Source organism: Mesoplodon mirus (assembly GCF_964341445.2).
Source record: "Mesoplodon mirus genome assembly, chromosome: 11".
Taxonomy (NCBI): Eukaryota; Metazoa; Chordata; class Mammalia; order Artiodactyla; family Ziphiidae; genus Mesoplodon; species Mesoplodon mirus.
Window position 1 is genome coordinate 55,335,952 of NC_138987.1, and position 25,975 is coordinate 55,361,926.

At 47.7% G+C, this 25,975-nt stretch overlaps 1 protein-coding gene across 1 annotated transcript; it reads right to left on the reverse strand.

The window, feature by feature from the left end:
• Positions 1-1,499: 1,499 nt before the first annotated feature.
• On the reverse strand, positions 1,500-21,693 carry ARF3 (ARF GTPase 3). Its single transcript, XM_082635162.1, has 5 exons — positions 21,476-21,693; positions 6,240-6,479; positions 5,313-5,423; positions 4,952-5,076; positions 1,500-4,388 (listed from the first exon to the last, which is right to left on the reverse strand). The coding sequence occupies exons 2-5, from the start codon at positions 6,385-6,387 to the stop codon at positions 4,227-4,229; spliced, it is 546 nt and encodes a 181-aa protein (XP_082491288.1). The 5' UTR covers positions 6,388-6,479; positions 21,476-21,693; the 3' UTR covers positions 1,500-4,226.
• Between the last annotated feature and the right edge of the window lie 4,282 nt (positions 21,694-25,975).

Consider the following 25,975-nt stretch of genomic DNA (forward strand, 5'->3'; position numbering starts at 1 on the left):
CTATTCGTTTTCTGGGAAGACAAGGTCGCTGTTTGTCCTAAGAGCTGGATGCTAAACATTTACCTTCCAGGTTAAGTCTCCCTTTCATCTCCCCATGTCCCCCCCAACCCCAAAAGATGGAAGGTTTAAGCAAAAGCCACAAGAGAGCTCCCTCCACCTCCTTCCTGGCATCCTAGACCGCCTACTGAGGGACAAGGGACTAGGTCATCCTCTTCCCCAAGTTGTCAGGGGTCAAAAGACCCCCACTGGCCTGCCATCCAGCTAAAGTCATCTCCATTATCATTATCTTATGCGAGGTTGTAGCTCTAGAAGTTATCTATTTATTAGTATACAAATAACATGCTTGGGAAAGTGCTCCTAACTTATCAGTCACCTCAGTCACCAAGCCGGACTTTTGAGGAGCCTAGAAGCAGGAAAGCATCATCTGATTTTGAGCGGTAAGTGGGTAGTGTTCAAAGCTTAAGAGGTTAATAAAGTGATGTCTGGTTGGAGCAGTTGAAGGGTTTCATGAGGGAAGAAGCACTGGTCCTTGAGGGTGATGACTTATTTTAGTAGCAAGAGAGGGGCTGAACAGGAGAACTACCAGGGGAGGCAGCAGGGAGGTAACGGAATACAAATGATGTACTTCACACTGGTGCTTGGGGCTCTCAGACCTATTATATGCCTAACTCCTGTTCCTTTCCCGTATCATCAGGTTGGGAAGACCCCTGTCCTCAAAGCTTAAGAAAGTGGTAAGAGTCGGGAAGGCCTGCCGGGCTCATCCAGACCTCAACCCCCCACCCCAAGAAAGGGTAGCACCACCCCTTTCTTTGCCTGAGTAATAGCAGGAGAGGAACACAGTAGTGGTGGGAGTGGGATGGGAGGATAGAGGCTTGTCTTTTGCCTCAAAACATTATCTCTGGATGAGGCTTGGCTTCCTGACAATGGGGAACCACACACCTAAAGCAGAGGTGACGCAGGGCCATCGGCTGTAAGGAGGATCAAGTTCATTACACTACCCAGACCTCTACCCTTCACGCTTACTCACTGCCAAAATCCAGAACTAGACGGGTGAGCAGACTCCAATCTACGGATGAGGGGACCCTGTTCCAACTAGAAGCACCTGATGTGCAGGCCTGAGGAGATCTGAGAGTGGAGGCAGTGTGAGGCACTCCGAATTCAGGGCCCTCTAGCTAATGAAGTCCCTAATGTCTACTAAAAGGTGATAAATATGGCTAAGTTCAGGGTTAAACCCTTTACAACTAGAAAGGCAAAGTCACGAAGCCCTCACACTCTGGGGCCCAATTCACTTAAGCTCCCTTTTGGGGTATGATGGGAAATAGTAAGCAGTGTGGAGATGAACCTAAGTTCCTCTGTAACCTCACTCTCCCCAGTCAAGGGTACACTTTATCCCGCTGCTGAGAGAAAGAGCAGTCTGGAGAGCGGGACCAGAAGCAGAACTACCCTCACCATTAAACACTGTCCCATGGCTGCTGCACATCAAGGATGAAGGTCTGCTCCAGAGCTGCATAAAACAAGTTTAATTTCCAACCAGGGTCACAGTCATCGCGTATCCCACATTTTGAGCAAGGAGAGAGAAGGTGAGTTATTAAACATATACAGTCTACATTCCAGAGGAGGAAAAAAGAAGAGAAAAACCAGTTCAGAACTGCAGTTACCACTGTAACGCCACAAACTTTTAGGGCAGAAATTTAGGGGAAATCCCCAGGGAGAAGAAAGGCTGGAACAAAGGAAAGCAAAAAATTAAACCTACTGGAGGAGAGTGGGGGAGGGAGTGGGCAGAAATGGAATGAAACACCCAATCCCAAGAGGGCTTTTAGGTGAATGGGAATGTAGAAAGGGCCACCCCTGCCAAAGAAAGGCCTAGCAGCCTGGGATACTACCAAGATCACTTAGTGCCCCCTGCTGGACAGATCCTCAAGCAGCACTTACGTAACCTCCAACGCTGCTTCCTAACACCCTCAGCCCCACTAGTCCCTGAAGCACCCCAAACCAAGGTGGGGGTGGGTCTAAAATGAGAAAAACCCATTTGGGGCTGGCATCTACCTAGGCAGGGTCAGAGAGGGCGTGAGGCAGGAGAAGAGGCAAAGTCCTCACCAACCACAAAGGGACAGAGTGAAGAATCCAGAGTAGGAAAGAACCAAGGAAAGGGGAGACAAATAGGCAACAGCAGTGACTAAGTTGAGAAGGCAAAGGAAAGGGTTCGGGGGGGAGAGGCAACAGGAGCAGGAGCAAACAAATCTGACAAAATAGAGACAGAGGCAAAGAAAAAGTGTGGAGGGAAGCATCTGTGGGGTCAGGGGAATGAGCGCATGTTAAAAGGAGACAGAAGCTCCCGCACCCCCCTCCCCCCACCAAACACACATACACTCGCATACACACAAAGGCCTAGAGAGCAAGAGACCTGCATACACCCGCTGCACCTTGGGTAAGTGACACATCGCGAAGGAGCTGGCACTGAGGAAGACACCCCTGGAACCTCTCTTTCACAGTTCAGTCTGGGGTGGGGTGGGGGGTATTGATCCTCCTGCTGTAGACAAAGGTGACAGGAAGCCTAGTCCCATGGGGTGGGGCTTGGGACAGCCCTTCTGGGAAGGGGTCCCCCAGCCACGCTGTGGAGGCCCTGGGCCCTGATGTTAGCAGAAAGGTTACGGGCGGCTGTCTTGGAGCTCAGGGCGCAGCCAGCACACACAGGAGCCCACAGAAAAGCCACGGCTTCACAGAAACCGCAGAAGTCAGGACCCAGGCCAGGATCTCAGGGACAAGCGCCTCCTGTAGACAGAGACATAGTAGCAGCAGCTTCTGAACAACTACATAATAAGGAAGGGAGGACTCTGAAGACCGCCGCATCCCACCAGCACCAACCACCACTTCAGAGTCCTATTCCCTCCATTCCAACGCTCAGACCCATTTATGGGAAGTGGGTGAAGAGGGCAGGGAAAAGCTGTTGGGATGGAGAGGGGGGACCGCAGGATGGTCTGAGGGTCTGGAAACAAAATTTTCACCCTTCAGCACATCCTGGGCTAGAGAGAACTGGAGAACAGGGGGATTGATACTGAGGTCTGCTATGTCACCCCCACTCCCCACTCCTCATTAAACCAGCCGGCCAGCTCTGGTCAGACCAGCAGAACTACCAGGGTGAGGAAGCTTCTGACAAAGGACAGGTGAACCACCCAGCCCCAAGATCAGAAGATGGGGGGATAGGAAGGCAGGAATAGGATTGATCTGTGTATCACCTTCTCCTAATAACAAAAGAGGATGAAGATGGAAAACCTGAGCCCCTCTCCCCAGTGCCCTGGGTCCCAAATACACCCCATGGTCTTGCTACCTATCCCCACCTCCCACCTAAAGCTCCTGAGGAACAGATTTAAGGATGAGGGGGAGGATCAGTTGAACACTCTGAGCTGGTAAGAGTGAGTGGGTTCCTCTCTCCTTCCCACTAAAAGGCAGGGCAGAATGGCATCTCCTTGGGAACAGTCATCTAGAGATAAATGCCACCCTCCTGCCCTAAGTGGGGTGGAGAGAGGGATAAAGGAAGATGGTGGCAGAAAGTCCATCATCTGTCCTATCATCCAGGAAAACACCTACCTGCAGAGGAGAGGAACCAGTGCAGGACTGGGGCAGCCTTCCCTCCCCCTCCTTCCCTTTATCTCACCAACATGGGAGGGGAAGATGATAGGCGAGAGTGGGCAGTGTCCTGGCTCCAAGCCCTGAGCTGCACTCCACCCTCCACCCGCTCCTTGGCCCCCATATGTATCTCTCTATACAGGTATATACACGCGCACACATGCACGCACACGAAGAGAGGCCCGTGCAATTTCCATGTAGAACAGGGGGAGAGCGGCAAAGGAAAGGAAGACGGGGAGCAGGAGAGGGGCCTATGGGGAGAGAGATGCCAAGAGCACACCAACCGGAGCCAAACGAAGCAAACTGGAGAGAATACCCCATCTCACCTCCCAACCCCAGAGCTTGCGGGGGGGGGCACCCCATGAAACCATAACAACCTTGTTTTTGTTTTAAATCCGGTAAATTGGAATGATTCATCATTAGGACAGCAACTGGGGACTGGTCATGGATGGGGGAGGGAAGGGGAGGCAAGGCTCTTGTTGGGCATGCGGACATGATACCCAGGGCCCTGGCCACACTGGCAACAGGAAGGAAAGGGCAGGGCTGGGGCAGGGAGACAGTGGGGGTAGGTGGGGTGGTCGGATAGGGCTGTCTGGCTCTCACTTCTTGTTTTTGAGCTGATTGGCCAGCCAGTCCAGGCCTTCGTACAGCCCGTCCCCGCTGGTGGCACAGGTGGCCTGAATGTACCAGTTGCGGTGACGCAGGGAATGCAGGCCCAACTTGTCTGTGATCTCAGCAGCGTTCATAGCATTAGGCAAATCCTGGAGCACAAGGGAGACACACAAAAAGGAGCTTCAGGATCTTTCGAAGGCTTCTAGAGCAACCATCTACCAAAGACTTGTAGACTAGCACCCTCTCCTCCTCCTTCAGTGTAGGAACCCAGAGCAAGATCCTAAAGAACTACTTTGGATTTAATCATCCTAGAACTCCGGATCCAAGGCACTAAAGGTCATTCCACTGAGGAGTTGGAAACCAAATATGGGTAGGCAGGGAAGTGGAGAAGTGATTCAGAGTGGGTGTACAATCAGGTCTGTCTGACCATAAGAGTGAGGGCAGTTCCACTAAAGTAGACAATAGGTAAGATAAAAGAGGGACAGGAGGTAAAGGATCTACCACACCAGTCCCTCTGGACAGAAATGTTGCTAATTAAAGCTGGGATGGGGTGGGGACAAGAAGAGCATAAAGAAGCCAACTAATCATATTTCCCACACTTTCAAACTTGAGAGCATAGTCATGGGGCTTCCCACACAATGGGCCCCATGACCCCATGATTTCCACGGCCAGGCTGCCCTCTCTCAAACCCAGGGGTAGGGAGATGTCACACCTGTTTGTTTGCAAAGACAAGGAGCACAGCATCCCGGAGCTCATCCTCTGCCAGCATCCTCATCAGCTCCTCCCGGGCCTCATTTACTCGCTCCCGATCATTGCTGTCGACCACAAATATCAACCCTGGGGAGGCAGAACATGGGCTGCACAGAGACGACAGATCAACTCCCCTCCCCCACCACCAAAAGAAAACACCCTCCTTATACCCTCCAAATATCTGCTCCCTTTTCTCCTTGTCTCCCACCCCTAGGAACTGAAGCAGGGCAAAAGTTGGTTACCGATAACCAAGAACAATAGCTATACTCTCTGCTCACACCTAACCAACCCATGCCAGTCCACGGGCAATTCACATGCCTTACCTTGGGTGTTCTGGAAGTAGTGTCTCCAGAGAGGCCGAATCTTGTCCTGGCCACCCACATCCCAAACTGTGAAGCTGATGTTCTTGTACTCCACTGTCTCCACGTTGAACCCTTTGGCAAAAACAGACAATGGTCACTTGGCCTCAAACACCAGGCCTGCAAACGATGCCCCAGTGGGTTGTTTGTTTCCCCCAGCCATGGCCATGTCCTAGCAAGGGAAAGAAAGCTAAGGCTTCCTCAGACCTGGTGTTCCTTGCCTTAGTAGTGTAAAGGCCAAAAAGAAAACCTAAGAGAAGTGGAAGAGGACGAAGAGGGCCAGTCAGGAAGTTCACAATCACCTGGGTGAGACAACCTTCCCCATTCATTCTCTCAGTTTTTGACTCTCCCTCCTGCAAAAGAAATGACTCAGCCCCACTCCTGTACCTTGGCCACCAGAGTCTGCCTCAGCTAAGAAGTGGGGCCTGTGAGGCAGAGTGAAGAACAAGAAGTGAGCTATAGTCCTGGAGCCCCAAATACAGAACCAGCTGCTGAGGATGATCTGGAGCCACCTTTACAAGGCAAATGTTCTCTCTCCCGCAGACAGGTCTTAACCGGGATCAGGGCCACCAAGGATCTAAACTGAAGCAATTCCAGGCCTCTGGCAGGAACATCAAAGCCCTTCACCTGCTTTTCAAACAACAGAGAACAAACCAGCTCAGTGCCTGAGGGCCACTGTCGGGTGCCAGGCTGAAGTTCCCGCATTAGAGAGGGTCAGGGTAGATAGGCAAACAGCAGCCCCAGCACCTGCTAGTAAGCTAAATAACCATTCTTCCCTGAACCCCACAAACTGCAAGGACTTGCCTGGTGGCCAGATGGGGGATCTAGGAATAGGCCCCCTGTCTGGCTCAGCGGTTGGCATGAAAGCCTACATCCAAGCTGTGCCCTTACCAATGGTGGGGATGGTGGTGACGATCTCGCCCAGTTTTAGCTTGTACAGGATGGTGGTCTTTCCTGCGGCATCCAGGCCCACCATCAGGATGCGCATCTCCTTCTTCCCAATCAGGCTCTTGAGAAGGTTTCCAAAGATATTACCCATGATCACAGCAGCCGCTTTCTGAGGACAGCAGGGCGCAGTGAGGGCAGCGGCAGTCTGGTTTTGGCTTGGTCCCTGGTATGGAGGACTTGATCCTAGGCAAAGAAATGCAAACTTATTACCACCATCTGCTTGTCAGGATTTCACATTAATGGCACTGGCTAAAGTCATGGCTGGAGTTCTTTCATGACAAACTGAGAGCCTGAGGATACTAAGAAGATCAAGGCCCACTCAGACACATCCTGAGCCTTTGGGAGCAGAGATAAAGCAGTGAACATTCAGGACCCCTGTTTCTGCCAGTAATCTACCCATGTGACTTTGGATGAGTTATTTCACCTGTCCTTATCTGCACCTGTAAATGGAGGGGGTTGAACTAGATGATTTCTAAAGTCTCTTCAGTCCTGACATTCTACTCTATACCCCAAGGCATTGGGAGACCATTAATGCCTCTCCCTCCCCCAACCTTACCCTGAGACTTCTGGAAAGGGTGGGAGAGGACGGAGTGGAATGAGGAGTGGCTCTTCGTGACTCCTAACAAGGTTCAGGCTTGCCAGGTTCCCAAGGTTTATGCTCTCAGCTCTGATCAAGACACTGCTTCTTCCCTTCCTATATTTCTACACCTTCCTTCTACACACCAAAATTAACGAGGAAGAAATAAGAAAGCAGCACTCCTAAAAGAGGCTGATCTTTTCCACTCTGTGAAATGCCAGCTGCTAACGCCGTACCCTGTTCATACAACAGTGCACTGAGAGCTGGGAGATGGGGTAGCGAGAGGCTGCCCCTCATTCCTCAGCCACGTAGGTCCTAGGCTCGCCGTGGCCCGTCCCAGGACAGCTGCTCCACGTGGCCACCTGCAATGAGGCAGTCAGCTCATCCTCTGCTTCTGCTCTAACCCCCTTCAGTCTATTCTCCACAGAGCAGCCAGACTGATTTTAAAGCCAAAACCAGGTCATGTTGCTCCTCTATTCAAAACGCTCTCTGGGCTTCATAGCTCCTTTTCAGTAAAACCCAAAGCCATACCATGGCCTATAAAGTCCGGCACAATCTGCATTCCCATTTCTCTCATCAGATCTCCTACTCTCCCCTGTGCATACTCCACTTCAGTTCCCCAATACTTTCCTGCCTCAAAGCTTTTGTCCTTGCCATTCACTCTGCCTGGAATGCTCCTCTCCCAGACAACCGTCAGGGAGCACTCCCTCACTTCCTTCAGGCATCTGTTCGACCGTCACTTTACCAAAGAGGCCTTCCATAACCACCTATAACACACACACACCACTCTCTACACCATTTATCCCACTTTATTTTTCTTCATAGCATTTATCACCATCTGACACGTTACATATTTGTTTCCTGCTGTACTGTTTTTCTCCTCCTACTGTAATGTCAGCTCCTTATCTATTTTGTTCCCTGCTGTGTTCCCTACCTTCACTAGTACCTGGCACACAGTAGTTGAATAACTGAACTAACTCCCAGGTCTCTACTGACCTGACTAGCAGTTCACTCAGGTTAGACATTTCTGCCTGCTACATAATAGGGAAAAATGAAGGGAGCAGTTAGAACACTACAAAACTACAAAATGCCTATCTGCCCACCCCATCCACTGCCCCCGACAGACAGAATCAGAGTCATTCATTCCCTCTCTTCTTCCCTCCCTTCTCTATGGCTCAGGACAGCCACAGAAATGAATCTTTGAAACAACAATGAAACGGGGGTTCAGAATCACCCGTGCCAGCCAGTTCTCTGAGCCTGCGGGAGACATGCATCAGCGGGCAGCTTATTCAGCAATCACCATATGCCAGCTGCTGGCATTCTCTACAGAGTCTAGGAACCAGAGATAAACACACGCACACCCCGAACCCAGCAGGCGAAAGAACAGGTCAAGACAGAGTGCACCCAAACCCAAGAATGTGAAGGGTGGATGGGGAGGAATCCTATTTACAAGCTAAAGCATGGCGGGGTTTGGTGGGAGTTCAGTTGTTTTTTCAGAAATGATTTCAGGTTTTTTTGTTAGTTTCCTACTCTCCTCAGTTTGCAGTGAATTCCAGACTAGTACAAAGGAGCCAGATCAACAGCTCCTGGAGACCAAAGTACTAGTTTGTCCAAAAAACAGAAACAATGAGTGCTTATGGAGTGTTTCATCTTCAAAGACCTCCCCAGACATCCACTAATGAGCCAGGCGTGGTGCTCCGGGTAGGTTCCGCAGATGAGCCCTGCCCCTGACCCAGAGCGCTCACACCCCAGGGGGAGGGCCTGGCTCAACTTTGGCCTCAACTTCAGTCAAGTCACCCAATAGCCATCCTCCCTGCTCATCCTGTCTCAACCACCCAGGCAGACAGATTCTTGAGGATTCCTGAGGCAGGAGGGGACACCTGCCCAGCTAATAAGATCAGATCCCACTAACCCTGGTAATTTGTGGTAGACAGACTTCTGGTTCTGCTGCCATCACTTCCAGAAATTTAGACCTTCCCCAAGTCTTCCTAGTTCTTATCTTGTCTCCAGTTCAGGTGTCATTTCCTTCAGCTCCAGATGATACTTTGCTTTAAAGCTTAAGTAACAGGCTTTGGCCCAGATTCTGAATTGAATTTATACCATACATTTATCTTGCTTTCCTTCATGACTGGAACTGTTGCTGGCTAAATGATTTACCAACTGTGAGTCGAGCAGTGGCTGAAAGATATCCCTTGCCCCAGAACATGCATACACTGTCCTTTGGTTTGCTCCTTTGCTAAGCTATCATGCTAAAGTCTTGGTTCAAAATCTGATCCCAGTGTTACACTTATTTCTATTTTCTGGCATGCTACATAAAGCACCCTGAATTATCTGAACCACTCAAGTGGCACTATGTTATGGAGTTTTTTCTTCTTTTATAAGTCTGTATATTTACCATCTCCCCAAGTTAACTGTGTACTACTCACCATGGGCAAGGACTACGCCTTTTATTTATTTTGGATCTTTCCTTGCTCCCAGTGCCAAGCCCACTGTAGGAGTTCAATCAAGCACACTGGCTAATTTTAGCCTCATCTGAGGATGTCCTTATATCATTTCTTCTGTCCTAGCAGTTATCTCTGTGTAATGCACAGATGGTTGCTTAGCTTTCCTGTCAATTCTTGGCCACTTTCCACGTATACTGACCCCAAGACTGGTTTGGGAAAGTCATGAAAGGATTAGAAGACTAAAATTGGTAAAATTTTCTCTTGCCGTTTAATATTCAGTGGGGCTGATAGATAACTAATGAAATATTCAAATAGTTACCATGTGTCCCCCATGGCAGCCCAAAGCCTTGAAATTAATGGACATTACAACTCTTCTTTAATATAATCAGGAGCTTGACTCAGATGAACATTCCAAAGGGGGTGTTGGCTTTCTTGTCTTGGCTTTCCCTGTCCCTGCCTGTTTCCAGATAGCATACTGCCCCTACCATCAGGATGGTGGCAACTTTCAGCTTTGTGCCACGAATACAAATCTATGGCTATATAGCCAATTCTCACTTTCACCATAATGCATTCCTAGAGAAAGCTCTGGGAAGCAGATGGCAAACAAACAAACAAACCCTGGACTGTATCCCTATGTGCTGTACTGCCTATAGTCATCCTCTTTTGCCACAGATGGCACTCCTGTGTCAACAGGGCAAAATACCAGGGTTCTATGGGCTGGTAGAAACAGGAAGCAGTCAAAACTAAAGGTGAGTGGCTCAAGATGAAAAATGGAATATAGTAATATCTCTATTAGCAAAGAGTATGTCTCAACATTCTACTTTACAGTTACAAACTTTATCTCCTCCGTGTGCGACACTGCAGGAGTTCAACCAAGCACATTGGCTGATTTAAGCCTCACCTGAGGACGTCCTCACTGACAAATCACTTACTGCCCCCAATCCCTCTCTCCCACCCTCCAGGAGGGGCAGGCCATTGCTGTCACTCACTGTTCAGTTATCTGGACTTGAGGCATGCCTGCCTCACCCTCCAGGGGATTCTGAGAGTCACAGCTCAGTCTGCCGCACACACTGCCCACTCCTGATGCAGGCATGTGTCCTGAGACACCCCGAGGGGACTCCTGATCCAGCACCTCCTCTTCAGGCTGCACGGGCCCAGAGAAAGGACGACCAGAGCCTCCCAAATCCTGTGCTGCCCAGGCAGGGTGCACTAAACTGCAGGGTGCAGCTTTATTCCCAAACAATCTTCAAATTGAGATATCACTAATAGAATCTCTATTAGATGCTATTTTTAGCACAGCCAATGGAGCAGACCAAAAAATTTAAGAAAACCAAAGCAGGGTCTGCCTGTATTTAGTTTCCTTAGTGCAGGTGGCTTGTGACCTCTGTAAACTTTCCAAATTTTTGCCTCAAGAGCACTGTAATCAGCACACAAGAACTCCTAGATTAGTATCTCAATGAATTCTATTAGACTCAAAGATTTCCCAAAGCCAAGAAACAGCTTCTGATGCCAGCTTCCATCCATTCATTAAACATTTATTGAGTATAATGAACCAGGGATACAGAGGAAGACAGTTTCTGCCTTCATGAAACTCAGTCATTGGGAGAGAAAGACTAGGAAACAGAGGATTACTGTGTGAAGATAAGAGTGGGATAAGCACATAGTTTTATGGGGACAGAAAGCTGGAGCAGTTAATCAAGACTGGAGGATAGGGGCTTCCCTAGTGGCGCAGTGGTTGCAGCATGGTGAGTAAAAGGAAGGGATGAGGCTGGAGAGAGAAGCAGGAGCTAATCATGAAGGGCCTTAAAGGTCATACTGAGTAACATGATCAGATACGTGCTTTAGAGACCATCCTGGGCTTCCCTGGTGGTGCAGTGGTTAAGAATCTGCCTGCCAATGCGGGGGGCACGGGTTCAAGCCATGGCCCGGGAAGATCCCACATGCTGCGGAGCAACTAAGCCCATGCGCCACAACTACTGAGCCTGTGCTCTAGAGCCCGCAAGCCACAACTACTGAAGCCTGTGCACCTAGAGCCCGTGCTCTGCAACAAGAGAAGCCGCTGCAATGAGAAGCCCACACACCACAATGAAGAGTAGCCTCCACTCGCCACAACCAGAGAAAGCCCACGCACAGCAACGAAGACCCAACACAGCCAAAATTTTTAAATAATAAATAAATAAATAAATAAATAAATAAAGATCATTCTGGGGCTTCCCTGGTGGCGCAGTGGTTAAGAATCCGCCTGCCAATGCAGGGGACACGAGTCCTGGTCCGGGAAGATCCCACATGCCATGGAGCAACTAAGCCCGTGCGCCACAACTACTGAGCCTGAGTTCTACAGCCTGTGAGCCACAACTACTGAAGCCCATATGCCTAGAGCCCGTGCTCCGCAACAAGAGAAGCCACTGTAATGAGAAGCCAGCACACTGTAATGAAGAGTTGCCCCCGCTCGCCGCAACTAGAGAAAGCCTGCGCACAGCAACAAAGACCCAACTCAGCCATAAATAAATAAATAAATAAATAAATAAATAAATAAATAAATAAATAAAAAGAAAGAAAGAAAGAAAGACCATTCTGACGGCAGTTTAGTGAATAATTTAAAAGGGGGAGGGCTTCCCTGGTGGTGCAGTGGTTGAGAGTCCACCTGCCGATGCAGGGGACACGGGTTCATGCCCCGGTCCGGGAAGATCCCACATGCCGCGGAGCGGCTGGGCCCGTGAGCCATGGCCGCTGAGCCTGCGTATCCGGAGCCTGTGCTCCGCAACGGGAGAGGCCACAACAATGAGAGGCCCGCGTACCGCAAAAAAAATAAAAATAAATAAATAAATAAAAGGGGGAAAGACTGGAAGCACAGAGACCACTTGGGAGGTACAGTAATTCAGATAAGAAAAGTTCTGAAACAGAGGTGGCAATAGAGGACAGGACAGATTTGAAACAACAAAATAGTAAAATCCACAGGATTTAATGACTAATTAAACGTAGGAAGGAAGAGGAGAAGAGTCAAAGATGATTCCCAGGTTTCTGGCCTGTGTGATTCAGTGGCAATTCTTTAGGCAGAAAACATAAGAGGAACAGATCTGATAGTGAAGATGTTTGTTTTTAGATTAACGTGAATTTTGAGGTGCTAAGGTACGAAGCTCAGGAGAAAAGTCTAGCTTGGATATATGAAATCATCTGCATAGATAGTAACTGAAGCCCCTAGAGGAACCAAGATGATCCAGTATGGCAGCAGTTACTGGCTGCCTACCAACAGCCACCTTCCCCTTCTTTCTTCTAACAAAACCCCTACTTTGTTCAGATGTTGGCAGGGAGTGGGTATGAACTACCCCTCGCCAGCCCTAGGGTATGAAAACTGATCAGCTGAAGGGATGTGGGCATTCCATTTCTCTTGCCGGTGACTGAGTCACGAATGGTTAGGCACTAATTCTGGGCAATAAAGATGTAAGGAAAGTCTGCTGGGAGTATCTGGGAAAGCTTTCCTCAATCTTAAAAAAGAACATGTGTCAATGCTCTCTTGTCCAGCCTTTGGATGTTAATGTAGAAGGGTGAGATGCTGGAGTATCTTGGGTACATGAAGGGATAGACATAAGGACACTAGGATATCAGAGCAGAAAAACTGAGAAAACTTGGGTCCTTAATAACACTGTCAAGTTGCTGGATTAAAAAAATAAATAAAAAGTTATGTGGCAGCCTGGAAGGGAGGGGAGTTTGGAGGAGAATGGATACATGTATATGTATGGCTGAGTCACTTTGTTGTGCACCTGAAACACAGCAACGATTAACACTGAAGTTAACGATTAACCTGAAATGATTAACATTGTTAATCGGCTACATTCCGATATAAAATAAAAAGTTAAAAAAAAAAGCGTTCTACCCCTGGACTACTTCTGTGTGTGGTAGAATATACATAACATAAAATTTAGCATTTTAGGGCTTCCCTGGTGGTGCAGTGGTTGAGAGTCCGCCTGCCGATGCAGGGGACACGGGTTTGTGCCCCGGTCTGGGAAGATCCCACATGCCGCGGAGCGGCTGGGCCCGTGAGCCATGGCCGCTGAGCCTGCACGTACGGAGCCTGTGCTCCGCAATGGGAGAGGCCACAACAGTGAGAGGTCCGCGTACCACAAACAAACAAACAAACAAAAAATTTACCATTTTAACCATTTTTAAGTGTACAGTTCAGTGGCATTAAGTACACTCACACTATTGTGCGACCATCACCACCGTGCATCTCCAGAACTTTTTCATCTTCCCAAACTGAAACTCTGCACCTATTAGACAATAATCCCCCTCTCCCCAGCCCCTGGAAACAACCACTCTACTTTCTGTTTCTGAATTGACTATTCTAGGTATCTCATAAATGTGGAATCAAACAATATTTGTCCTTTTGTGTCTGGCTTATGTCACCTAGACTTCTTGCTATATGTTTAATAAATCCTTTGATTGTTTGAGCCACAGGTGTGTTTCCTATCTTTTGTAACTGATACATCTTAATTGATATATCTAGGGAGAGCATGTACAGTGAGACAGGAGAAAAGGCCAAAGGCAGAAACCTAGGGCACATCAACATTTAAAGCAGTGGGTAAAAAAGAAGCCCAGGAAAGAGAGTAGGAAGCAACCAAAAGGGTTGAAAGGAAATCAAAAGAGTGAGACATCAGAGACACCAATGAGGAAAGAACATTAAAAAAAAAAAAAAAAAAGAGAGAGTCAAAGGCTGTAGAAAGGTCATATTAAGATAAGGCCTAAAAAACACCTACTGAACTTAACTACTAGGCAATCAGTGATGACCTTGTTATAAATTAGAACATATCTAACTAAAATTAGCCTCCATTTAACTCAACTAGCAGCATTTAGGCTCAAGCCAGAATCCTATGCCAGTTTCCCTTCTAGTCTGAGAGGAAGACTCCAGTACAGGATGACCTGAAGGAGGCCACAACACCAAGTGAAGTAGGATTCTAAATTGCCCTGATAAAGACCCAAACACCGAGAAAGGGTATGGCTTTTCCTACGGACAACCCTCAGCAAGTGAGTCAGAACAGAGCATTAAGTCTGTTTCAGAATACGTGACTTCGCTAGATAAAACAGTGACCGGATAAAAACTAGACTCATTTGTTTCCTTGGAACATTCTGTGGCACCACCCTCTCACCAAAGCTTTCAGCTTGCCTTATTCTTAGAATCTGACCAGTTTACAACTGCACCATCTCCTGATATTCGATGGCTGCTCCAATGCCCACATCAATAGCCTTGGATATCCGGAACACTGTACTTTCCTAATTACAAAATCACTTAAATTCCATGAGTAATCAGCCTAAAGCCCTAGTAAATCTTTGTCCCAATCTGATCCCACTATGCAGGTCAAGATGGAATTGCCAATCTTAAAATTTGTATGGAGACACAAAAGACCCCGAATAGCCAAAGCAGTCTTGAGGGAAAAAAATGGAGCTGGAAGAATCAGACTCCCTGACTTCAGACTATACTACAAAGCTACAGTAATCAAGACAATATGATACTGGCACAAAAACAGAAATATAGATCAACAGAACAAGATAGAAAGCCCAGAGATAAACCCACGCACCTCTGGTCAGCTAATCTATGACAAAGGAGGCAAGGATATACAAAGGAGAAAAGACAGTCTCTTCAATAAGTGGTGCTGGGAAAACTGGACAGCTACATGTAAAAGAATAAAATTAGAACACTCCTTAACACCATACACAAAAATAAACTCAAAATGGATTAGAGACCTAAATGTAAGACCGGACACTATAAAACTCTTAGAGAAAAAGATAGCAAGAACATTCTTTGACATAAATCACAGCAAGATCTTTTTTGATCCACCTCCTAGAGTAATGGAAATAAAAAACAAAAATAAACAAATGGGACCGAATGAAACTTCAAAGCTTTTGCACAGCAAAGGAAACCATAAACAAGATGAAAAGACAACCCTCAGAATGGGAGAAAATATTTGCGAACGAATCAACAGACAAAGGATTAATCTCCCAAATATATAAACAGCTCATGCAGCTCAATATTAAAAAAACAAATAACTCAATCCAAAAATGGGCAGAAGGGCTTCCCTGGTGGCGCAGTGGTCGGGAGTCCGCCTGCAGATGCAGGGGACACGGGTTCGTGCCCCGGTCCTGGAAGATCCCACATGCTGCGGAGCGGTTAGGCCCGTGAGCCATGGCCACTGAGCCTGTGCGTCCGGAGCCTGTGCTCCACAACGGGAGAGGCCACAAAAGTGAGAGGCCCGCATACCAAAAAAAAAAAAAAAAAATGGGCAGAAGACCTAAATAGACATTTCTCCAAAGAAGACATACAGATGACCAAGAAGCATATGAAAAGCTACTCAACATCACTAATTATTAGAGAAATGCAAATCAAAACTACAATGAGGTATCACCTCACACCAGTTAGAATGGGCGTCATCAGAAAATCTACGAACAACAAACGCTGGAGTGGGTGTGGAGAAAAGGGAACCCTCTTGCACTGTTGGTGGGAATGTAAATTGATACAGCCACTATGGAGAACAGTATGGAGGTTCCTTAAAAAACTAAAACTGGAAAACAACAACAACAAAAAAAACTAAAACTGGAATTACCATATGACCCAGCAAGCCCACTACTGGGCATATACCCACAGAAAACCATAATTTAAAAAGACACATGCACCCCAATGTTCACTGCAGCCCTATTTACAATAGCCAGGTCATGGAAGCAACCTAAATGCCCATCGACAGACGAATGGATAAAGAAGATGTGGTACATATATACAATGCAATATTACTCAGCCATAAAAAGGACTGAAATTGGGTCATTTGTTGAGACGTGGATGGATCTAGAGACTGTCATACAGAGTGAAGTAAGTCAGAAAGAGAAAAACAAATATCGTATGTTAACGCATATATGTGGAACCTAGAAAAATGGTACAGATAAACCAGTTTGCAGGGCAGAAACTGAGACACAGATGTAGAGAACAAATGTATGGACACCAAGGGGGGAAAGTGGCGGGGAGGGGGGGGCAGGGGTGGTGGTGATGTGATGAATTGGAAGATTGGGATTGACATGTATACACTGATGGGTATAAAATGGATGACAAATAAGAACCTGCTGTATAAAAAAATTAATTAAATTAAATTAAAAAATTAAAAAAAGATGGAATTGCCAGTGAACAGATGAAACAGAAGGCCATGATTTGGACAAAGCCACCCATCATAGAGCAGCCTAAGGATACAGAAGACAGAGAATCACCTGCCTTGAGCGATAAGAGCCATCTGTGATCCCCTAGCACCTCAAACACACTTCTACTCTAGGACTTACCACAGAATGTTTTATTCACCTTTGTGTGTTTTGCTTCCCAGAGCTGGAACTTCCCAAATAATGTGCCTTTAATGCAATACAGGTCAGCTGGAGATACTGGTCCCATCAATACTGGACAGCTAGGCAGGGCTTAGGGTGGCTAGAGCCCATGGGCCAGTCATCTCAGGTTGCAAGCAGCTATGCCTGTTTCACTATTACCCTTTTCTCTGTATGCCATGGTGGGAAAAAGTTTGGGAAGTATTTCACTAGACTCTCAGTCCCTTGCCAGCAGGGACCATGCCTTATTCATGTTTCATGTTCCCAGCACCCAGCTCCATGACTGATCTGTAGCTAGTGACTGATATGCTTGTTGCTGAACACGGTTCTACTGATGATGGCAAACATCTGTGAGGTTGAGGAAGACAGTACTCTTTAGGTGATCTCCAATCCTTTTCCCGTATCTGACAAACTGGAGAAGTGGCTTCCACGTTCTCAGAGCCCCAGGGTTCCCTGGGTGGGATTCAGAGCCTGCCTGGGGGAAAGGGAGAACTCTGTGAGAGGCTCTAATTACGTTCCGCCACTCTCCACCGCTACCAGAGCAGCAGCACTGTTGTGCATTTTACGTATCAGACTTCAAATAAGATTTTATAGAAGGTAAAGTTCAATTGTTTTTTTTTTTAAGTGGAGGATAGGGGACAAAACCACTCCAAAAGAGAGCAAATGTTCTTCTGCACCCTAAATCATGTTGAAATTTAAACATTTATGCTTGACACTCTTGTGTTTAAGCTCATAAAGGACAGGTTATGGGAATTCCCTGGAGGTCCAGTGGTTAGGACTCCGCGCTTTCACTGCCGAGGGCCTGGGTTCAATCCCTGGTTGTCAGGGAACCAAGATCTGCCACACCCAGGCATTTCACCTTTCTTCAGGAATATAGTGCTAATGGTGGATCCCTGAAATCTTGAGCCATTTCCCTTCTGGTCCATATGGTGCAGCAGATCCCTTGCAGAAGTCCATGACAAATCTCTAACACCTTCATAGACTCCCTATCTCAGTCAGTTCTTTCCTAGACTACAATACAAAGCCTTCAAACATTTGTAGAACTTTCTCCAAATGCTCCTCATGTCCTTTCATTATCAAACAGTTTTATTAGCATTCTACCTATATTTGCAATAGATGTTGGAAAAGGTACAGTACACAGAATTACAGATATCGCAACTCTGGATCTTAATACAGTACATTCTGAAACGAAGGCAGACATTTAAAGGAGATATGACTAAGTGAAAAGAGTGGCCCAGGAAATGGAGGATGCTGAAATACTAACTGAAATCTAAAATAATGGGAGCCAGCAAACTAAATGCCCAACCTAGGACAATCAGGGTGCTCTTTTATGGAAGAGTCAACCATTACCTCAGAGTCACACTGAACACTATTTGTGAGCCCCCATATCCTCACCCTACATCCAAGTTGATAGCTCAGGGACCCTGCCTTGCTCCAGCTTCACCTCCCACTCAGGCAACAGGAGCTGCCTCTGTGAGGCTGATGCTGAAAAAAAGATTTCACTGCTCGTAAGCCTACAACCAGCACAAAAAGTCACGGTAACAGTCATCCCTCTACACAGGCGCTTCAGGCGGCAAGTTGTTCTTTTGTAAACCTCCTCTTTAAGGCAGCCCTGAGTGCTCATGTTATTATTTCTATGATGATGGTGATTATTAACAGCAGCTAACATTTACCTGAGGCTTACTATGTGTACTTTGTATAATACTAAGTGCTTTACATGTATTATCTCATTTGATTCTCATGCCAACACTATGAATAGGTATATCATTATCATACTCTTTACAGATGAGGAAAATGAAGCTAAAAGAGGACAAATAATTTCACCAAAATCACACAACTAGTAATTAGCAGAGGCAGGATTTGAACTCAGTTTTGTCTGATTCCAAGGTCCACACTCTTAATTACCATACCATTTTGCCTCTAAATTCACTTGCAACAAAAATGGTGAAGGGGGGCTTCCCTGGTGGTGCGGTGGTTGAGAGTCTGCCTGCCGATGCAGGGGACACGGGTTCGTGCCCCGGTCCAGGAGGATCCCACATGCGGCGGAGCGGCTAGGCCCGTGAGCCATGGCCGCTGAGCCTGCGCGTCCGGAGCCTGCGCTCCGCAACGGGAGAGGCCACAACAGTGAGAGGCCCGCGTACCGCAAAAAAAAAAAAAAAAAAAAAATGGTGAAGGGAACTATGCGTACACCTGAAACCAAAACAATACTGTAAATCAACCATACCTCAATTAAAAAAAAAATGGTGAGGAGAGCCAAATACAGTGACATGTTTTGAGTCTCAAGCCTCTTGACATCCATTTCTTTTTCTTTTTTTTTTTTTTTTGCAGTACGCGGGCCTCCCACCGCCCTGGCCTCTCCCGTTGCGGAGCACCGGCTCCGGACGTGCAGGCTCAGCGGCCATGGCTCACGGGCCCAGCCACTCTGCGGCATGTGGGATCTTCCAGGACCGGGGAACGAACCCGTGTCCCCTGCATCTGCAGGCGGACTCTCAACCACTGCGCCACCAGGGAAGCCCTTGACATCCATTTCTAAAGGTATATGAGGAAGCAGATTCCACAATTTCCCTCAGTTATTGATTCAACTTTAACAAACCTGGTTTTAAAGAACTTCCTCCTTCTGACCAACAAATCCCACCCACTGTCCTCTGAGTCCATTTTCTCTATTATGACTCCAGTGGAAGAGACCAGCAGAGGTAAACACGCTTTATGACCCTCTGTGCACTTAAGACTTCACTTCCACTCTTTCTAGCCTGCTGTCTGCTCTCCTTTACACTTGCATTCAGTTTAATCATAGCAGCTACCATTCACTGGCACCAGTTCTATGCCAGGCACCACATACATACACTGGCTCCCTTCTCCGTAATTACCAGGATCCCAATCTGCAGACAACACTCTGAAGGACTTAGGTCTAATGGAGAGACCCCTTTGCCCACAATGGGGAAGCAGGAGATCTGGGATTTCTGATAAATAATGACTCTGTGTTCTAATATTTTTCTTTTGGGGTCTTACTTTCATTATCCATGACTGTTTTTTGCCTCTTAGGAAGGTGGAGAGACCAAGACTTCTTAATTACAAAGGCTAAGGACCTTTACACCCTCACTTAGCTATCTTCAGGCACTCTCCCTGACAGCCAAGCCCTCTCCTCCTCTTTCCTTAAACTGCGGTCAGAAAACCTGAGTTCTGTTCATTCACATCCTGTATTCATCATGAGTGCCTACTGTGTGCACAGATAGTGTGGGAGATACAAGATGAGATCCAATTCCTGAACTCAAAAAGCTTCTTCTCTTTGGAAAAGCAAGACATACACGTAAAAAATTTTGACTACGCAAGGTAATAACTCTATGCTGGGAGGCAGGAGGCATGTGTATATGGGATACAGGAGGACCCTTCCCAGCTGAATCCACGATCAATGATCCATTCTGTGAAAAGGTGGATCAGCTTCTTTCTTAGAATGAGCTTTTCTAGACGTGTTATTCAAATTCGGGTCTAAGGTACAATGACCAATTCACTGACCCATTCCAGTAACAGCAAGTGGAGACCCCCCCAACAACAAGCTCAAGACAAAATGGCAGCAAAGACTGTCAACACCTGATTAGGGACACGGGAGGAAGTATGCAGAGACTAGATTCTGCCCTGTTGCACTGACCCAAGCAATCAGACTCCTGCAGCAGATCTCCTACCAAATAAAACTTTCATGCCATAGACCAGGGGTGACCCAATCCAACCGCGGCAGAGACAGGTTTTAAGTTACATTTCTCCCTCACCCAATGACCTCACTATTTCTTCTCACTCCTGACCACATACCACACTCCTCCTGGCCTGGCTAGAGAGAGACCAGCAGTAATACAACCCAGAAAGAAGGCAACTCCCCCAAAAGAGGAGCTACCACTTTGCTAATCAAGTGGCCCGTTTTCAACAGGGAATTCCACACACCCCCGCCCCCTTCCCGCAGACATTGGTATAAGCAATGGCTCCATTTTATGTTCCGGGAATCCTGGTACTTCCTAAAGAAAGAAAGCGGATTGGAAGACAGAAACTCAGAGCCAGTGACAAGATGCTCCCTCCTCCTGTGAGACCGCCCCCGCTTCGCCTGGGGGAGGAAGGCACCACCTCTCTTCTCCAAGCAAGATCAGATCCCCCTCCCCCTCCTGCCTCCTCTCCTCTTGCTCCCCACCTGCTGCCCTCTTCCCGACGTGCGGTCCCCAAGACCCGAAAGCTCAGCCTCCACCAGAATAGTGCCCCTGGGGTGCCCCACTAGCCTGTGTTCCCGGTTAATCCCTAAACCCCCTAAGCACCCCTGCGCCACGATGTGGGGAGGGGGTGTCACTATAGCAAGGCTTCTCTCTGGTCTATTACTAAGGTGGAGGGGGATGAGGGGTAGGAAAAAGCGACATTCCCTAGCCCTTTAATAGGAAAAGGATACAAAACAGCCATCACCGCCCCCGCGTCACCTCACCTTAGACTGCTTTCCTCCCCCTCAACCCCAACCCTTCAAAAGCCCACCTCCTGCAGGCGAGGGGAACCTAACTGCAGCCCGGGTCGCCCCCTTGTGCGAGGCGGAGGACAAATCCATGTGCGCCCTCCACCCCCACCCCAGCTCCGTGTCCTTCAAATGCGGGGGCAGGCGTGTGGCTGGCCCGGCGCCCCGTCTCCGAGCTCTCTGGTGGGAAGGACCACACTGGCTCATGCCAAGCAGTGCCGGGCGAGCGAGCGAGCGAGCTGGGGTGGGGGTGGGGGTCTATCTTCTCAGCTCCCACCCGAGTCTCTCCTCTACCGGGACCCGCCTTCCCTCCTCCCCAGCCCCTCACCTGTTCCTGCTCCCAGCTCCGCCGCTGAGGCCGCCGCCTCCGCCCCCGCAGGTTCCGCTCGGCTCTCGCTCCACTCTCTCCGACTCCCTCCGCCGATTTCAGCGCGGCTGCTCCCCTGGCCCCGCTCCCGGCTCCCTCCTTCCTTCCCTCCACCTAGCACCGGAAACCGCGACGGCTACAGGAGCTGTGCGGCGTACCCTCACCCCCAGACCAGGATACTTCCCACCTCCCCGATCGCGCGAGAACTGCGTGGCGGCGAGCGGCAGTTCTCGCGAGATCCATCACCATGGCAGCTGCTGCAGCAGAAGCAGCGGGCGCCTGAGTGGACGACCTGGCGGGGGCCGAAGTGGGGGCTGGAAACTGCGGGCGGCGGAGGCGGGAGCTAGGAAATGGGGGTGAGACAGTGGGGACAGAGGTGAGAATCCCAAGCCTCAGAGCCATGTCTGTTATTTAAGGACTGGGCCGCATAGTGGGCACACTGGAGACTGGGACTCCTTGGGCAAAGTCAGGAAGGAGCAGAGTATGAGTGAACAGCCCTTGCTTTGGACCTTACCCCTTAGCTCTCATCTTCATTTTTTTTAACCTTTTTTTCCTATATACATTTATTTATTTATTTTTGGCTGCGTTGGGTCTTCGTTGCTGTGCGCGGGCTTTCTCTAGTTGCGGCAAACGGGAGCTACTGTTCGTCGTTGCGGTGCACAGTCTTCTCATTGCGGTGGCTTCTCTTGTTGTGGAGCACGGGCTCTAGGCGCGCGGGCTTCAGTAGTTGTGGCTCGCGGGCTCTAGAGCGCAGGTTCAGTAGTTGTAGCGCACGGGCTTAGTTGCTCCGCGGCATGTGGGATCTTCCCGCGCCAGGGCTTGAACCCGTGTCCCCTGCATTGGCAGGCGGATTCTTAACCATTGCACCACCAGGGAAATCCTCAGCTTCATTTCTTAATCAGGGCTACGTGCACCCCCCTGAGAGCCCTCACTGCACCCGTGTTTCTACTCACTACTAAGACTAGGTTGCTCGGGGGTGAGAATCAAGAGATCGTTTCCATAGGGAAGAGGGAGAGTGATGCATTTAAGAGACTGAAGGAAACAGCTGGACACTGGGCCAGTTAGGAAGTTGAAACTTGAAAGACAAACGGTTGAAGACCAGTATTCAGAGGTATGGTTTGAGGAAGTATACCTAGATGAGTATGAATTTTAGGATTACAAAGAAAGTGAGGGATTTTGCACCCGTGTTTCTCTATTCCTGCCAACCTCCACTTTCCTCACACTCATTTCTGCAGCTGGTCTAGACATGCAAAGCTGCCTTGGAACAGTCACAGCTGTGATACAAGAAGAGCGCTAGTAATGCTAAGAATGGAAAAAGGTTCTTGAAGTGCCCTTTCTCCTCATTTACAGCAGTACAGATCCTCCTCAGCTTACAGTGGGGTTACATCCCAATAAACCCATCGTAAGTTAAAACATCTTAAGTCAAAAATGCGTTTGCACCTAACCTACTGAACATAATAGCTTAGCCTAGCCTGCCTTAAACATGTTCAGAACACTTACATTAGCCTACAGTTGGGCAAAATAATCTAACCCAAAGCCTATTTTATAATAAAGTGTTGAATATCTTATGTAATCTACTGAATACTATACTATACTTAAAGTGGAAAACAGAATGCTTGTATGGGCACAGAATGGTTGTAAGTGTATCAGTTGTTTACCCTTGTGATGGCATGGCTGACTGGGAGCTGCAACTCACTGCCACTGCCTAGCATCACAGCAGAACATCATACCAAATAGCCTGGGAAAAGATCAAAATTCAAAATTAATTTACAGTTTCTACTCGAGGCATATCACTTTTGCACCATCATAAAGTAAAAAAATCGTAAGTCAAACCATTGTAAGTTGGGACCATCTGTACAAGGGAACACATGGCTCTTCCCTAAAGCTTGAGCCAAAATTGTTGCTTTTTAAATTTGTTTTTGTTTTTGTTTTTGTTTTTACCTTGTTTCTTGTCTCCTTCCAAGAAGAGCTAGACTGGTAGATAGCTACACTCTGTCTACCCCTTATCCCCATCAATCGCTGGTGTATGAATTCACCAGTCCCTTCCTCTTATTCCGGTTTGGGTTTTTTTGTTTGTTTGTTTTAAAGTCTTTATTGACTTTGTTACAATATTGCTTTATTGACTTTGTTACAATATTGTCTTGTATTGACTCTGTTACAATATTGCTTTGTTACAACATTGTTTTATGTTTTGGTTTTTTGGCTGGAGGCATGTGGGATCTTAGCTCCCCAACCAGGGATGGAACCCACACGAAGACAAAGTCTTAACCACTGGACTGCCAGGGAAGTCCCCCCAGTTTGTTTTCTCTCTTATTTTAACCTGAAGAATAACACAACCCTGGAATGTGAAGTCAAGAGGCCCTTAATTTAAGATGGTGAAGGATGAGTGATAACCTACATGAGAAAAGAATCCAAAAAAGAATGCATATATGTATATGTATAACTGAATCACTTTGCTGTACACCTGAAACTGATACAACATTGTAAATCAACTATACTCCAATAAAATTAAGATATTATTTAAAAACAGAAAAAGGATGGTGAAGGATGATTGAAAACAAACTTATGGTTACCAAAGGGGAAATGTCTGGGGCAGGGGGGAAGGAGGGATAAATCAGGAGCTTGGGATTAACATACAGACACTGCTATATATTTTTTAAATAAATTTATTTATTTTTGGCTGTGTTGGGTCTTCGTTGCTGCAAGCGGGCTGTCTCTAGTTGTGGCGAGCGGCGGCTACTCTTCGTTGCGGTGAGCGTGCTTCTCATTGTGGTGGCTTCTCTTGTTGCAGAGCACAAGCTCTAGGTGCACGGGCTTCAGTAGTTGTGGTACATGGGCTCCCTAGTTGTGGCTCGCAGGCTCTCGAGCACAGGCTCAGTAGTTGCGGCACACAGGCTTAGCTGCTCCGCGGCATGTGGGATCTTCCTGGACCAGGGATCGAACCTGTGTCCCCTGCCTTGGCAGGCGGATTCTTAACAACTGCACCACCAGGGAAGTCCCCACACTACTATATGTAAGATAGGTAACCAACAAGGACCTAATGTATAGCACAGGGAACTCTACTCAATATTCTGTGATATGAGAAAAGAATATGAAAAAGAATGAATATATGTATACATATAACTGAATCACTTTGCTGTACACTTGAAACTAACACAACAGTGTAAGTCAACTATACTCCAAGAAAAGAAAAGAAAAGATGGTGAAGGGTGAGATGGATAACAAGGATCATGTTTATAACAAAGAGAGTTGTATCCATCCTGGGCTATTGCCATTAAGGGCCTTTGCCCTCCTAAGCGCTCTGTTTTAAATGGCAGAAGACTCCTCTAGTGTTATTACAGACTCCTAGAGTGGGCCCTGTGATACCTCCACATGATTACTCTTTTCATTTCTTTTCCTAGAATTTTCTAGGCACACCCCACCAGGTTATGCCCACACACTGATCACCAAAATTATGCTTTGCAACTGCCCTTGCTAGTGCCTCAACCATACCAACATGCCTTGTGGGACTCCGACAGGAGGTGACACCTGTCAATGTTCCTGCTGAAGTCTTCAGATCCTCTCAAGGTTGGGTCCAGGTGTGACAGAAGGATGGAAATGGTGACAGTCTAGTATGGTTAGCAGCAAGTACCATGATATTTGAGTCAGAACTGTTGAATGGAACTGGAGAATCTCCCAGCCCTTCTATCCTTCACCATCTGGAGTCTGGAGAGGAAAGTGTCTGTTGCAGCATTACTGGGCACTTCCCATGGAGCGAAGAGGAACACAGACAGGAGGGGTGCTGCTCAGCTGGCAATAAGCCAGCCAGTGCCACTCCCCAGCTCCCCAGCCACTTGAAAAGCTAAGGGAAGAAGAACTCTGTCCAGAGCTGAAGGAGGCCAAGAGGCCTGACTTACAGTTCATCAGTCTTTCTCCCTCCCTCTGGCTGCCATTGGCGCTAACTAAAGCTGAAATTTTAGCCACCCGCTCTGTGGGTTGCACACTCCCACTCCTGTCACTGACCCCAGGCCTGGGCCTGAGCCCAGAGCGTGTGCCGGGAGCAGGGGTGGGGAGGGGGGTGTTGGCCTTGCTGACAAAATCCATTTGGAATTTCTCAAGGTTGTGGTTTGGGGCTTAAGTTTGCCACAGAGTGTGTCTGACGAAAGAAGAGAGAACGCTAGAAGGAGAAAGGGAGCCAAAGAGAGCATAGAGGAAGGAAATACGGGAAAAACTGAAATATTCCTGCTGTGATTTCATTGGACATTCTCCTCCCTCTTCCTGAGTGTGAGAAATTCCCATTCTGGATTTTCCTTATCATTATTCTCTCTCATATCCTGTGTGTATTCTAGCTGCATCCCTCTCTCCCCAACTATCCCATATATACGTTAGGCTCAGTCAGTGCCTAAAGCCTACCTCTATCAAATTTCCAAATCAAGAATTCTCAGTGCACAAGCAGAAATTCAGGACATAAAGTTTTGCCAT